Below are 15068 nucleotides of genomic sequence, written 5' to 3' on the forward strand. Positions count from 1 at the left end.
CCCAGTCTGACCCGTAGCGATTAATCACAGACACTATGCGTCTGACAAGTGGTCTGATCCCTGGTTCAGTAGCACTGGGGAAATCTTTAACTTACAGCACTTAGAGGTGGTGCATTAGATCTGTTTCAGCAGCCTCTCCAAAATAAGTTCTGCACAAGGACAAACTCATTTTCAATGATGCTGCCATTCTGTTTAGAAAGTGCTATGCATCTCTTTTATTAACTCACATTAGCTTCATTTTAAAACAAGCCCATCCTTTGCCATCTCTGCATTCCTGTAGCCGTATGAAGCACTTCCATCTCTTCCCATCACACCTCTCCCCTCCAGAACAACAGTTAAAACCTGTGCCTTTGCCACTCGGTTACGAGGAGGTAAGCCCAATGCCTCAAACAGAGTTCCAGCTTTCTGCCTGTGCAACCCATAGGGTGCTCGGCGGATATTTGTACCTATTGACCCTAATCTTCAATTTGGAAAGTAAATGCTTCTAAGTAACTGAATTAACTGCTTTGTCTCACTCGAGGAATTTATTAGATAACAACCATAAAAGTTTCACTGTTTTAGCACTATTAAATAACCCTGAAGGAAGATGTTATTACCGAATCGTTGCAACATTTATGGTTGTTTTCTACTTAATTCTTTGTGTAAGTTTGTATGGAAGAAGCAGCTATTCTCCAGCTCAGAATCGCTCCTGCAGTCCGTACTTCTGCCTCCTCTACCTCCCCCTCCACTCAAAGAGAGGAAAAATTCAATACTGTTACTCAGTAATTGGGAAAATACGATTTCATCTGTAGAAGTATTACAATTTTTGGTAACAGCTTCGAGAATCTTTTTGATGAAGGTCAGAGTCTACGTGATTTAGTTTAGGAGACACAATAGTCTCTCATTTTCCAGCTTTGAGTACTTAAACTCTCCCCTCTAGAGAGGCAGCCAAGGCAAGCCTTAACAGAGCTAGAAATGGCGTACTGCATTAATTCTACCTCTTAATAACAAATGAACAAATAAAAAGAAGTTCCTGATTGCTGAAGCCAAAACATGCTAATCAGAATAACTAAACACTTGCAGGGAAGTCAGTGGATGAGACCACGTGCTAAAGACGCAGGAAACCTTAAAGAAATTCAACATGAGCAAACCAGTGCACGACTTCAATGTCACCCGTTTGGTGCATTTAGTTTGCGCTAGTCTTGCTTGAGCATGGAAATTCAAGTAAGCAAAAAAGGTACATTTCTGCACTAAGCAAGAAAGGTGGAGCAGAGCAAAACCCTGTCTGCAGGATTGTACAAGGAAGTGAAGTTTATAACCTTCTGATAAAAAGCAGAGGGACACTAGCATGAATACGTGCAAAAGATGGGGTTTTGCAAGGCAAAGTCACATGTCAGGAAGATGGAGCCAGCCAATACCACTTTGCTCTGCCCTGCGACAGGCTGTCAGGGTGAAGGAGCACTCCAGATCCCCAATCATGGCGCAAGGACGCAGAGCCACAAAAACCAATGTATGCAAGGGCTAGAAAGGAGGCAAAGTAGCAATCGCAATAGCAACTGCAATGGAAACAGCGTACATGCCTAGATTCGATCTAAAAGCCACCAAAGCATCACATGAAGAGCAGAGGGAAATTGAGAAGCCACAAAAACCAAGATAAGGGCATGCGCATACGTACAAACATGCACAGCAGCCTCTCACAGAGAGACAAAGGAGCTTGGAAAGACAGGATGCTTTACTACAACATGAAAATAAGTGAGTAAGAAATTACTATTTCAACAGAAAGGTTAACAGCAGGGCAACTACGATAAACATCAAAATATAAAAAAGGCTGCAGTGCAATACGCTCATGCAAGTGCAGAGCGATGCGTAACCAGCGCTGCCGACTGAAGCTCTGCAGATCCGGAGGGTAGAGGCAGGATCTCTGCTGCTAGAACAAACCCCTTTGGGTGAAAAGGCTTGACTCATTTGTCTGAAAGAGTGCTGGACGCTAAACGCTTCAGCGTTATGAACACAGCAATGGCGTGAACAACTCCAGGTTTCCAGGGTTTGCTATGACTGCAATTAATCCACGATGTCAAACTCTCTCCCTCTCCTTAGCAGGGATGAAGCCAAAAGAAAAGCCACTGGATGTCTGGAGCAACCGCCAGAAGCTAACCCAGAGGGGCTCCCGGAGCACTAGCAAATGCCACCAGGCCTGGGAAATCAGAAGACGATGTGCAGCAAATAAAATTCACTCCCTCCCCGATCGGGAGCCAACAGCTCAGGCTGCCTGTAAGGCTACCAAGCTTTAGCAGCTTCTGCCACTGCACTGGCTGCATAATGAAGTCTGGGAGCCATCTAATTAGCTGAGCAAGAAAACCTTGAAAGTGAAAAGCGCTGCAAGAAATTCAGAGATTTTGTTACAGAAAACCTGTAGTGATTAGTTGGAATCACTTTTAAAAAAGCTAAATGGAAATAGATTATAAATGCATATATGCACTTCCCCAGGTGGACACAGTCCGTGTCCCTGTGAGCGAAGAGCATGCAGAAGACATCAACAACCAGGAACCATCCAAGTCAAGGCCAGCTGCACAACCCTAGTTCTGCCCCCTCATGGGTATATATTATATGATGTTGTTTTATGATATGGACACACATAATACCATCCTGAAATAAGACCACGTCCAGGAGAACTGAAGACTCTGGAGGCAGTCATAATTTGGGCATTTGTTTATCTTCTGATGGCTTCCCTTCAGGACTTGGGACTTTGTCTTGCCAGTTACCACGTGTCTGAACGAGCCGAGCATTTGGAAACGTGGTACACCTATGCAAACTTGGAGACACGAACACAGTGCTATCAAGATAAATGCCTGGCCACAAATTAAAAAAAAGTTCTGAAAATGACAATTCACCACAATTTACTACTGACAGACCTGTCTCAGAGCCAGGTTCTCACCATTTCCAGTTGAACAGTAAATAACTGCATTAGCTCACTCAGACCAACATGCCAGGAAAGCCTGAGATACAGCGGAGATGCTGGGATTTAATGTTGCAATAAGAACTGAAACGCAAAATTCTGATCAAAGTGATTAATTCCCCAGACTCTCGTAAACAGGAAAAAAAAAAAAAAAGCCATTTAATTTTGCTCCAAGTCACAAAGGCAAGGGCCTGGGCAAGTCCACCACCACAGCTTCCAGCCAGCTTTGAGCACCAACGCCTGCAAATTCTCACTGCTACAAGACCTAGAAGTGGTGGGTTGGGAGGAAAGTGTATGGAGGGGGAGGTTAGTGCACCCTCAATGCTCTTACACATGGGAAATGATCTGGGATGGCCTTGCCAAAAATGACCCAGCACAAAAACATAGATACCTGCAATATAGTTTGTTGCATGACCTTGTGTATGAGAAGAAAGGAATGCATCTGGTAGACATATGCCTGCGTATATAAGAGCAAGAAAAAAATTCATCAAGGAGTAACAAAACCAGAACCTCCATGCCTAATTAGACTACGCATTTTCTATCAGTCTGTACCAAATCATGCAGAAAATGGCTACCTCTCCTTGCAAACAGTCCTTAAAATACAGATGTTGCACTCCTAACAGCAGGGCCACTACCAAGCTAACAATACCAGATTAGGTACATATATATTTGCATTTAAATGGCATATTGCAATATATTATGTTCTACTATATGACTAACTGGGGTACTCAAAAGTGTTTATAGAACAGGAAATAGCAACGAACGCCAACAGTGGAGGACAGAAAGAGGAAGAGGAGGAGGAGGAGGAGGAGGAGAACAGCATCAAGGAACCCAACAGAAACAGCACCCAAACCAAAAGCAACCGGGGCCCAGGGGAGGCCACGCACAGGCTCCAGCACCCACTGCCCTGAGCCTCGTGGGAGGCGGCCTGTGACAGTAGTTTGATGAACATATTTTTATATTCCATATGAGGTAAAAATAATTGCATGGATATAGTAAAGGGAGAAATTAGCCTGGGAGGAGAACAGAATTTGAATCTTTTATCAGTCTCCTGCTCCAACCACGACCAGCCTGGACGTTTCGGCGATGTTTCGGAAGAGCCTCCCAGCATGGTGTCCTAGCCAGGCTGCCCATGCTGGTTCACAGCGGTCGAATTTATCGGCCCTGGCTGACCGGTGAGGTTTGCTCTGGCTCTGCAAGCAGCAGAGAGCAAATATACTGCTTCTGCCTTGGGCTGAGAAAAACCCATATGGGGATCAGAATAACTGGAAAAAAATGTCATGGTGAAGGAGGTAAGGAAATGTGCTGATTCAGCTGTGACACAGCCTTTGCACCACACAGCATCAGCGGGCTGAATACAACAGTTTTAGTATCCATTACCCGATTCCTTCATAAGTGGGTATCTTAAAGGGAGAGATTCCAGTTTTCAATCCACTCAAATCTCTCCCCTCTTTCCCTCTCTCTAAAGTGGGTCTGAAGTTCCTATCCAAAGCTGGAGGAAAGAATATGTTCTCACCAGAGCTTTTTTAAAAAGGATATCCCTATTCCACGTCAGGATGAAACAAGACCTTACAAGGGGATGAAAACAAGAATACACATCTCGGTGCAGGACAGCTAGTACCTACAGCAGTTAGGCAATAAAAGCCTTAGCAGAGCTGGGCCCAAGGGGCGGCAGCAAGAGCCCTGGTCTCCCACGTGTGCCTCAAGTGCTCCCGTCGCTGGACTCGTGGCTATTCCACATCAGGTAACTCTCCCCCTCCCTTTCTCCCTCTGTTTCAAGGTCTCTGATTTTGTCCCAAACTTCCACATTTGTTAAAATTCAGAGTTACATTCCTGCAAAACATGTTGGTTCTGCCATATCAATTTTACGACAGATATTTTTCTTTTCGTAGAACTGGTCTGCTCTTCAATGGCTTTAACCTTTATGTGCTGTTAGTTAAAACCACACAGTTCCTCATGAATCAAGTCAATAAACAGGTAAGTTTTGTCTCGGGCTGCTCCCAGGCCCAGCACTTGCAACGCTACCACATGCAATGACGTACAAATCAGAGGTGAGAAATAAAGGCACTGTGAGGAACAAGTCTCCCAGTCCGAGTTCTGTACTACCTTAAAGATTACTCGGTACGACAGAGATTGTATCTATCACATCTCTACATACAACATGTGGTGAATACACCATGTGAAAACACTTCCACTGGGAAAAGAGGTCATGCTTGTTGCAACAGAGCAAGAGAGACCAAGCAAGCGCTCATCCTGGTGAAGTTAGGTGGAACTGCTTTTCCATGCTTGCTTTGATGGATAAGATTGAGGTACTTGAACTTGTTATCCCCCCCATCCCAGAAAGCATGCAAGATGCCTCATGAGAAGGATGCAAACTGTATCTCGTAATGCAGCTGGGGACAGATTTGCAAACAGGAGTGTTTGGGCTGATGATACAACTCAGGAAATTCTGCAAGTCACTTGCCGGAGGTACCCGGAGGCCAAGTACCTCTCCTGGCTAGAGAGTCATTTCATGCAGAAGTTAAGATGACACCCCATCCAAGAATTGCTGACATTGCCTCTGCCTTTTGCACAAAACCCAGGATAGCTAACAATGACCAAGTTGTTTCATGGCCTCTGTTGCCCAGGGCAGGTGCTCGATAGCTACAGCAGACACAAGGTAAGAGCATAATTCCCTAGGTGTGACGTGAGTTGCAGGGCAGCTACCCAGCCCCAGGAGATACAGAGAGTGGGTCTCATACTTATCGCTCAGCTCCAGAGAAAATTGGAGCAGAACATGGTGGTGGTGGTGGTGGGGGGCAGTTCTGGGTGTCTCATGAACAGCGTCAACCCTGAAAGCATCTTGGGACTGCAGTCCGTGGGCATGGGCCAAAACACAGCTGCCTTCCAGTTTTGCACGATTTCCCTGTTTAATTATGAACAGCCCTAGAGAATGGTCTAATGTGGCATAATAAAAAAAAGTATACTCAGAAAACATACTTTGAGTCCAACTCCACTGGCAGTCACATTAAACTGTTTCAGTGGCAATGAATTCTACAGGTTGGTAGCGTATTATTTACATACTAGTGAATTATGCAGATGCATATGGTAGCTGCTGTATGTTACTCTTAAGCATCTGAGATAGATTTACAAGTCAGCAATCCATTTGCTCACGAAAAATATTTAGCATCTGTGTCTACTCTTCTGTTGTAAAATAAGTGAGTACTACTAGAGAAAGCAGGCTTCTCTGCACTGAGAAGTTAAATCTCTGACAATGCATTTGGTAGTCTATTTTTAATCTGCCTATTTTCAGGATTTTGGACCCTGCCATAGGTCTTATCTAATCCATACTGAGATTAGCCCAAGAACACAGTCCATATTTGCCCTGGATCCCTCCAGTTTGAAGAAGTATGATTTATAAATACGTCAAGGGTACCTGGAGGATGGATATTCAGCAAAGGAGCTGAGTTAAAGCCAGACTCAACCAGTTCCAGTACAGCCAGAATTTACTCTTGCCTTATGGAGAAGCTTTGCTGTCTTCAACCACAGAATAGTAGAAAATTTTATCAGATGCTTCCCCGAATGCCATTAAATACATAAAATTATATATAGATGCATCGCTGCACTTGAGAAGAAAACCCATCTTTGACTCTTAGCCCACTCTTTGGGAGGCAGCTGGCTGCGGTCCCCCAGGAGCAGCCTCTGGAGCTGGGACCTGATATAGTGAGACCGCACCAGCTCCCTGATAAAGCACAGGAGGGCAGCAAGGGCAAAGCCAAGAGAAAACAAAACCCCAGAAGATAAGGAAAGGGGAAAGGGGCACAAGACAACAAATCTTCAACTCTTCTATTCTTCTTAAGTTCAAACAAATCAATCCATGCTTTGCAGAACTTGTTTTCTCTTTAGTTAAGCCAAGTTTCTTTTCATCATGTCTGGATTTCCCCACTAAGCACACTTAGCTTTAAGTGAATGGGAACATTTTAATGAAGAACTCTGGAAAATAAAAACAGCGCAGCTGGGACAGCTCTGATCTCACCAGAGCTCTCCTGTTTGGAGGAGTTTTAGGGGATCGTTTCTCATAGACTTGCTCCCCTTGCGTTTCAGTGGAAACCAAAGAACTCAAAAAAACCCTCCCACAAAACACTTAACGCAGGTTCAGGTCATGCGTGAGATTAATTTCTATTACCAGGCTGTAATCCTAAAACTGCTACTAATGTCTCTGGTTTCAGTTTTTTCCAGTCAATCACCTATATGAATTAATTGTGAGAACAGGACCTCACCTCTGGAATATCACTAAGAAGGTGGGATTAGGGAAACATGCATTCAGCTGTAGCAATTTCTAAAATTCCAGTTACTGAACTACCATCTACTATTTCCCTCTCCATAAATCTTGCTTCTTTTATTAGACTAATGAGGAATCAACACTCAACATTTTTTTTTTTTTTTTTTTTTAAGCAATACAATTAAGTAAGCCTGTTTCAACTACAGGAGATGGAACAATACCAATTCTAAAAAGGAGTAAGAATACAGCCAATTTCAGTGTCTAATGTTAGTGTTATTACACACAGCCACGAGAAAACATATGGAATTTCTAGATCTCTATAAATAAAAGCAGTGATCATTTCTAGTGAATACAGAGATGTTAAGTATTTATGGTGCAATATATACCCTCAATGTACCCTTCCCATCGCTGCCACCTAGCAGGTCGAAGACAAAGTTTAATGCTACCTTTAAAGATTTCCAAGTGACTGAAATCTGCATTGCACTACATTAACAATCATTTGCATTATATTAATATAAACAACTTATACATGTAAGTAATACCCAGCACAAGTAGAGTCACATGGGAAAAAAACCCACAAGCTTATATAATTTAATGAATACCAGAGAAATGTGTCTTGGTCTCCAAGTGAACAATTTTGCAGGCAGAAGAAAGAATTCCAGCAAAAAAAATTAATCAAAGCCGAGAAGGTTTATAGCACCATGCTCCTACACACTGTCGGCCACTCCATCAGCAATCAGGAATTATGCAGAGCAGCAATTCCTGCAGCGTTCACCCACAAGGATTTGAGAGAAAACACCGTAACGCTCTACACTTGAATGGATTTAATGATTATGGACTGCTCCTTGCAAACCAATGCACCCAGAGTTGCTCTGTGAATATAATTTAGGACTTTTTGCTCACTTTTGCTCGTTTTGTCTCTGAATAGACAACCTTCTCACCTGTCACCATTTGCCTTTGCTAGAGAAACACCGTGGAGACTCTTCTCTTTGAAAGGTGCAGGCACCGGAATTACAGTAATTAGTTCTGCAAAGAAGGTATAAAAACGTTCTTGCAGCTAAACAGGTAGCAGTGTAACTGCCTCAGCATTTGACAGCTCGTTTCTAAGGCAAGCACTTTTGTTGCCATTATTTGAAATTAGTTGTCATTGTCAGATATCTTAATTTATTTGTAATTAGACCAACGCTAGAGTTCAATCATGTAAGAGTAAACTAAAAGCTCCCATGATATTCATCTCATAACAAGGAATACGAACATGCATGTAATGACAAATTTACATCTTCGCTAAGTCTAAATAAAATAACCCTTACTCGGGCCACAGTTTTCATATTTGGTCCTTCTAGGGTTTTGTGACAGCACAGATTTTACAGTGGCAAGGCTAAAATTCCATCGGCTTTCCTTGCTTTTAAGAGCTCATATTTATTATATATATTTCCTCTACTTTTATTCAATTTTTAGTCAGCTTTACCATATTCTAAAGATAATCTCCAAGTAAAGTAACATGGGTGTTTATGCTAATATTAGTTACTCCCTTGCCAGGCAAACTTAGTACAGTTAGTGATCTAAACAAGAATAAAGTCAGTGACTTGGGGGTCCCTCTTTGTTTCAAAAATCTCATTTGTTTCACCCAGAAGTTTTCTTTTGCAATTCACAGTGATCCACACGTCCCTTTATGAATAGATAACACTATTGCTAAAGTTGACTTTGCTGTTAAAATATGTCTTACTTTCCCAGGAAAACCTTCAGGGGGAAAAAAAGTTCATTATATTGGAAAATGGAGAGAGATCAAATCCTCCAGTTCAATACTTGAAAACAGAAACATTTTTCCCTGTTATTTTGCTTCTGGTTACTCTGCTAAAGTGTCTGGAATAACAAATACAGAAAAGTCTCCTTTGTTTTATTCCCATTCAAAAGCTTTATTTCCACCATGTCTTTAATCTGGAAATGCCACAACAATGCTGTTTTAGGTAACCCCATGAAACCATAGCTGTAATTATCAGCTGTGCTTCTATTATCCCGAGAGAGACTTTTCTTTTTCTAGGCTGGGACTAATTTATTTTTGAGAGAGAAAAAGCATTAATAAGATAAAATTAATTAAAACTAATAAGATGAGATAAAATACATGTGGGAAAAAAAAATCACAGCATAAGATTCTCTCCAGCTATGGTAATAAAGCAAAAGTCCTCAGTAAAGCATAAAGCATAATTGCACCCTTGCAGCCTGTATGATTCTTACTAAAAGATGAAGACAATACTGAGAAATCAGTGCACTGAAAAGGAAAATGCTTCCCACAGCCTCTCCTCCAGTGGCTTTACTGAATCACGCTGCAACCAAAGCAAACAGGAGCTGGAAAACTGGGAAGTTTCTTACCATCCGACAAGTCAATTAGCCCGAGGTAGTGCAAAAGTTTCAGAGAGGAGCACACCACCACCACAATCCCTAGCGTCTGGAGCCCCTCCGACTCGCCTTTCGTCCACATCCTCTACGGCACCGCACGGATACCTACTGGTGCGCGAGCAAAACCACCGGCAGGCATCAAAAGCCGAGAAAGCATCTGTTGGAGGCTCTCCTTCCTGCCGCTCCGCTCAGCGAACGGCACTCTTCCCTCTCCCCCTCTCGCCCATTCTCTCACTCCTGCCGTTTCCCAAGCTCTCCCCCTCTTTCTAGTTCTGCTCTTCCCCCTCTCGTGCTCTCTCTCTCTCTCTCTCTGCTTCTCTATTTTTTTTTTTTAACATGCAACCAATTTCTGCATTTAACAGTAATCTATGGTTTTATTTTCTTTCACTTCAGGGTAATTCTCCCAAGAGTTTACTCGGCTCCCGAACAACTTAACACCATGCTGCTAACCTCAGCAACATCGCTTTTTTCTTTTTTCCTCCTTTCTTTTTTAAATATCTCTGATAGCATTCAATTTTTGCAGCTGGGATTTTTTTCCAGTGATTCTGCCAGCGCAGATGCTCTCTGTCGATACCTCTTCTGCCCTGCACCAGAGAACATGGCATGTCGTAGGGGAGGGAGCGAAGCATCTTCCCCTCTTAACATCCCCCCACTCTTTCTCCATGGTTTGTCAAGCCACCGAGGAGAAATCACGCTTAGCGCCACTCCGACACGCTGGGATATACCTGCGGGCATTTCCTACCTCCGCGCACGTACCAGCATGGAGCCCAGCGCCCCAAGACCAGCTCCATCTACTACCCATCGATCCTGCTGGCGAGCAGCAGCCCCCCACGCCGTTTCGCTGGGTTAGCTGCCCGACAACACGCAGTGATTTAACACGTGCCTGGGTTTCCGGGTGGACCATCACTGGCCCCAAACGAGCGCCCAGTGGAGGCGGCGAGGGAGACGCACAGACGCCGTTCACACTGCTCATCTTTGCAGCATTTCACAGAGCTGCTTGCATGGGGTAACTACGTGGGTTGGTCTCACTGCTAATATGAGAAAGGGATTATGTAGTGAAGAAATACACTCATGCATTTCTTCACTGTCACCATGGATGAGTAAACACCTGGCAGGCTGGGTGCTTCGTCAGGATGATGGGTGCAAGGTTGCGACACCAGTAAAGGCCAGACTTTTCAAGCGTGATACTAGTGGAAGGTGCTGGTACGCCCCACGTGGGATGTCGAGAAGAACAGAGATGGCCAATCCCTTCCATTTTACAGTGAGAGAGGGGTACTTGAACTCATGCCTCCCAGGAGCTTCAGGCTGTCCTGTTCCCCGCCGTCTCAGGGCTCCCGTCCCCAGGCAAGCAGTGCCGCTCTGCTCCTCAGCCCTCGACACGCAGAGCGGGCTGGCTTTTGTCCCTCCACGCAGCTCCCGTTGCTGCTTCCAACGCTGTCGATGCCTTCGACTACCACCGCACAGTACCACCAGGTGCAGAACCCTCACGGGATTTCATGTCACGTTCACCAAGTGACATGCTGGAAGCGCTCTGAGATGTGCCTACTGAAGTCAGGCTGGAGTTGCAGAGTATTCGTACCTACTTCAGCGATCAAGTCACAAGTAACATGCTTTAATTGAATTTGAGCTTTGTTGCTGCATGCAGGTGGCCAATGAACAGGTCACACTTGCAATTGCGTTATTCATAAGGGTTCTGTCATTGGTACCTACCTAGGCAGAGCTCAACGGCATGGTATCAAAGCCATCTCTACTGACGAACACTTTAGGCCAAAGAGTTTGCCTTTTTTTTTTTTTTTTGGTACTCTGCAGCATCTGCCACTCCAGGCTTTTATCGTCCCGTCTGTGTGTCTGGCTTTGACGTCATGTTATGGTTCCTGTTCCCCAGGTGAACACACTCAGCTTTAAAACTGCAGAGCACCTCACATCACTGCAGTGTCAAGTCCCTCCCAGATACAGAGGGGAGAATTTGAAAGAGAAACGTGTACGATAAAGAGGCCTGAAAACATTCAGTTCATTTTTAAGTTTCATCGTGTCCCATTTGCATGAAAAACAGATCATTATACTTGGCCAGGAACATTGACCACAAAAATAGCCAGGACCCTTCCTGTCTGAGGAAGAGAGATCTGACAGATCTCCCGGCTGCCTGGTGGGCTTTGCACTGTTGTCTCAGATTCCCTGTGTTAACTGATCTCAAAGAGCGCACAGTAGGAAACTGCTCACCTCACTCACCTGCTTATTCCCACATACACAGCTTACTTGCGCAAACACTTACCCACATCACAAGATGCATATTAGTCTGGCAGACTAAGAAAGCTTCTCCCCAGCAATGCACAAAACCCCTCAATCTAATAATTGCCTCAAAAAAGCAAACCAGAAGTGATCTATGATGAGCAGTGAAACTCAAAATGCCTGGTTTCCTGCAGATGCGCTTTGCAGTTCTCCAGACCCCAGCCTAACGCCCCGTTTCTGTATCATCTAAAGCGCTGTCGCAGCACCCTCATCAAGGGGCACAGAGAAGAGCATGAAAAACTTACGATTCCATCACTGCTGTTACTATAACTTTTGATGCTTTGGGTGGAACCCCTGTTCCTAAAATAAGCAACTGCAAGAGAATGTTGGGTTTCATTCCTAAAATCCTGGCTGCATGAAGACCTCGTAGCTGCAGCAACCCTCACTCATGCCACAAGCTCAGAATCTATTTGACAGTGTATCTAATGTTGTCACAGTCTATTATTTTTGTGAGGCCGACCCAGAGTTTTTTGAACAGGTGTGGGGAGGAAATGGAGAAGGAAGAACTACTTCCACTCAGGACCTTCTGTTTGTTTGGGGATCACCTCGTCCCCAGCAGTTCTCCCCCGTGTGCTGCTTCCTCAGTTCCTAATGCTTGCTTGCTTCCTCCCAGCCATTTGGCCTAGCATTCACCTGCTTGTCAGTGCCCCCAAATGAGGATTTCATTGCCTTAGGGACCTACGTACACAGCGTCAGGCTGTGCTAACTTTTCATGGAAGTCACTGCTGGCTGCCTGCCAGAGCAGGGTGGACAGAGCACCAGGTCCCTCCATCCAGCCAGCTTGGAAAGCCATACAGTGAGTTATTACAACAAATCAGCTTTCTGCTGCTATTTTAACATTCACATTATTAGGAGCAGCTGACCAGGGTGTTGGCCAGGGATGTGTTATGGGAGGCAAATCACGGGTGCCCAACAAGACCATCTATGTTCTCTCTACTACAAGAGCTGATCGAAGTGAAAAAAACACCATCTTTCCTCAAAAGCCTACCTCGCACCTCAGCCCGCTAGTTACAGCAACACTCATTCTTTACTGTAGCAGTGAGCTAACGAGAGATATTGGCTCTGTGATTTAAACCAAACAAAGGCTACTCAGTGCAGTGTACCAATATAAATCTGCACAGAAATACACCATCTCTTGACAAGGTAGAAATATTAATCAAGAATTTATTAGGTGTTTTATCTGAACCACTCCTGGACCAAAGCCCTGAACCAAATCCATGCCAAACAGTTAATTCAAAATTTTGTGTTCTCAGGAATAAACATTGGGCAGCCCAAAAAACATTCTGCAGATCTACAGCAGCTTTTGGATCAATGCTTCTCACTCAGTAATTCTGCTGGAAGATGCATACTGTTATCCTCAGAGAGGTAGGTAACTCAAGGGACTAAATGATTTTATCTAGAATCACACACAAAATAAAAAGCAAAGACCAGAACTGAAGAAGGCCTCCTTTTCTACTGAAGCCACAGAACAATAATTTTTGTAGAACAGCAACTGGAAGAACACAGGTTTTTCTAGTTTTATATAAACAATGTTAAGTTCCCCAGTGAAACAATAATAAAAGCTTTATGTTCGCCAAATACTAAAAAAGAGGAATTAAACCCACAAATATTTAAAATACCAGATGCCTCAATAATAAAGATAGATGTTCTTGCTAATGCCTAGTGTACATATCTCTCGCATGCAGCAAAAGGGCTGAATGCCTCAATTAACTGCAAAAAGGTTTATGCTGGGTTTGCACAATGTGCGCCCGTTGGGAAGAGAAGTAGGAACTTTATAGAGATCAATCAAAATAACATATAGCAAAAAGGATTTGGGGGTAATGTAAGTATTGCTATGATGAATCAGACTGATGATTTATGTAATCTATCATGTCCCCTTATAATTGGTTGGGTAAAAATACATCATATAAAGGTGCAAAAATTATAGCAAAATACAGAATCACCTTCCCATAGCAGAAGTTTCCCTCAGTGTCCAAGCTACTTGCAAAACATTCAAATTTTCAAGGAGGAGGACTCCTTTCCTCACTGTGTTTTAAAACAAATATAGCATGACATGTTCTCATTATCCACATCTGTAAGAAAACCTCCAATAATAGTCTATTATTAGCCTGGTATAAAGCCCCTCAATATTAAATTTTTGTCATTTTGATTGAATATTCTGTTGCTCTTGTATTATGGTAAAGGAAAAAACAGCACCGTCCGATTGATTCTTGCACAGTTCATTATTTTCTACATCTCTAGAATATTTCTGTTTATGGATCTTTCTTGATATTTAACAATCCTACAGTCTTTTCACAGGGCTATTGTCCATAAATCTAACCATTTTCATTACACATCTCTGAAGCCCCTTCATTTCTGTTGCATTTAAAAAATGGCATAATGAGATCATTCGCAGTATTGTAGGTGACTATATCAAAAGTTTAAAATTACTATTCCATACGTATTTATCCAATATGATCTTTTATGTGCATAAACAAGATACGGTTTTTGTTGTTGCTTTGATTTTAAACCAAGCAAACCAAAATGAAATCAGTCCTTTCTCATAAGCGGTTTAAACTTATCTGGACCCACTCAATGATATTAACTGCTTAAATTTCAACTTTTTAATCAGTCTGCCTTGGTCAACAATCATTCATCTGCCCCCTTCGCCACATGTGGTTAAGTCCCTTCTGTGTTTCTCAAATTTCTCTGGCTCTGACTAGCCCTAAATAATTTGTGCCATCTGCAAATGGTGTGACAAGAAAGCCACTGATTGATAACTCCCAACTACAATTTTGAAAAAATTACGCTATGAGTAAATTAGCAAGTCTGGTCTCTTCTAAGTAATTGACTGTTTAGGGCCCCTGCCTAAAGTACGAGCCATCTCCCGTTAAACTAACAGCCATTTGGTGAAAACAGGCTCAGCTCCATCCCCATTTGCACTGCTACAATTCCACCCCGATCCCTCTGCTTGCAAATTAATCTGGCTTCATATCTCACTTGCATTTTCCAGCATTTATTCACCAGCCTGGAGTCTTTTTGGAAGTCCTGGCTAATTACCCGTTATTATTTTTGTCGCTAGAGATACATTCTGCCTAATAATAGGTGAACCACAAAGGTCTCATTAGTTCAATCTGGATACTACAGAAATTCAGATGCCTTCTAGTAGTGCTGTACGGGGAGCTGCAAATAAGAAGTTCAGTTCCT

At 43.3% G+C, this 15068-nt stretch overlaps 1 protein-coding gene across 7 annotated transcripts in view; it reads right to left on the reverse strand.

Annotated features, from left to right (window-relative positions):
* KCNIP1 (potassium voltage-gated channel interacting protein 1) overlaps positions 1-15068 on the reverse strand; it is a 452168-nt gene that overhangs the window by 49176 nt on the left and 387924 nt on the right. Inside the window, exon 1 of one of the 7 annotated variants that reach the window (XM_064520829.1) lies at positions 9703-9724. The exons of 5 other annotated variants lie outside the window; for them this stretch is intronic. Coding sequence is in view for 1 of the 2 variants with exons in the window: in XM_026098458.2 (XP_025954243.1) it covers positions 9567-9675 (109 nt within the window). In the remaining variant the exon portion in view is untranslated. One more of the 7 variants, XM_026098458.2, reaches the window with a different exon arrangement.

This window comes from Dromaius novaehollandiae, chromosome 15, assembly GCF_036370855.1.
Source record: "Dromaius novaehollandiae isolate bDroNov1 chromosome 15, bDroNov1.hap1, whole genome shotgun sequence".
NCBI lineage: Eukaryota > Metazoa > Chordata > Aves > Casuariiformes > Dromaiidae > Dromaius > Dromaius novaehollandiae.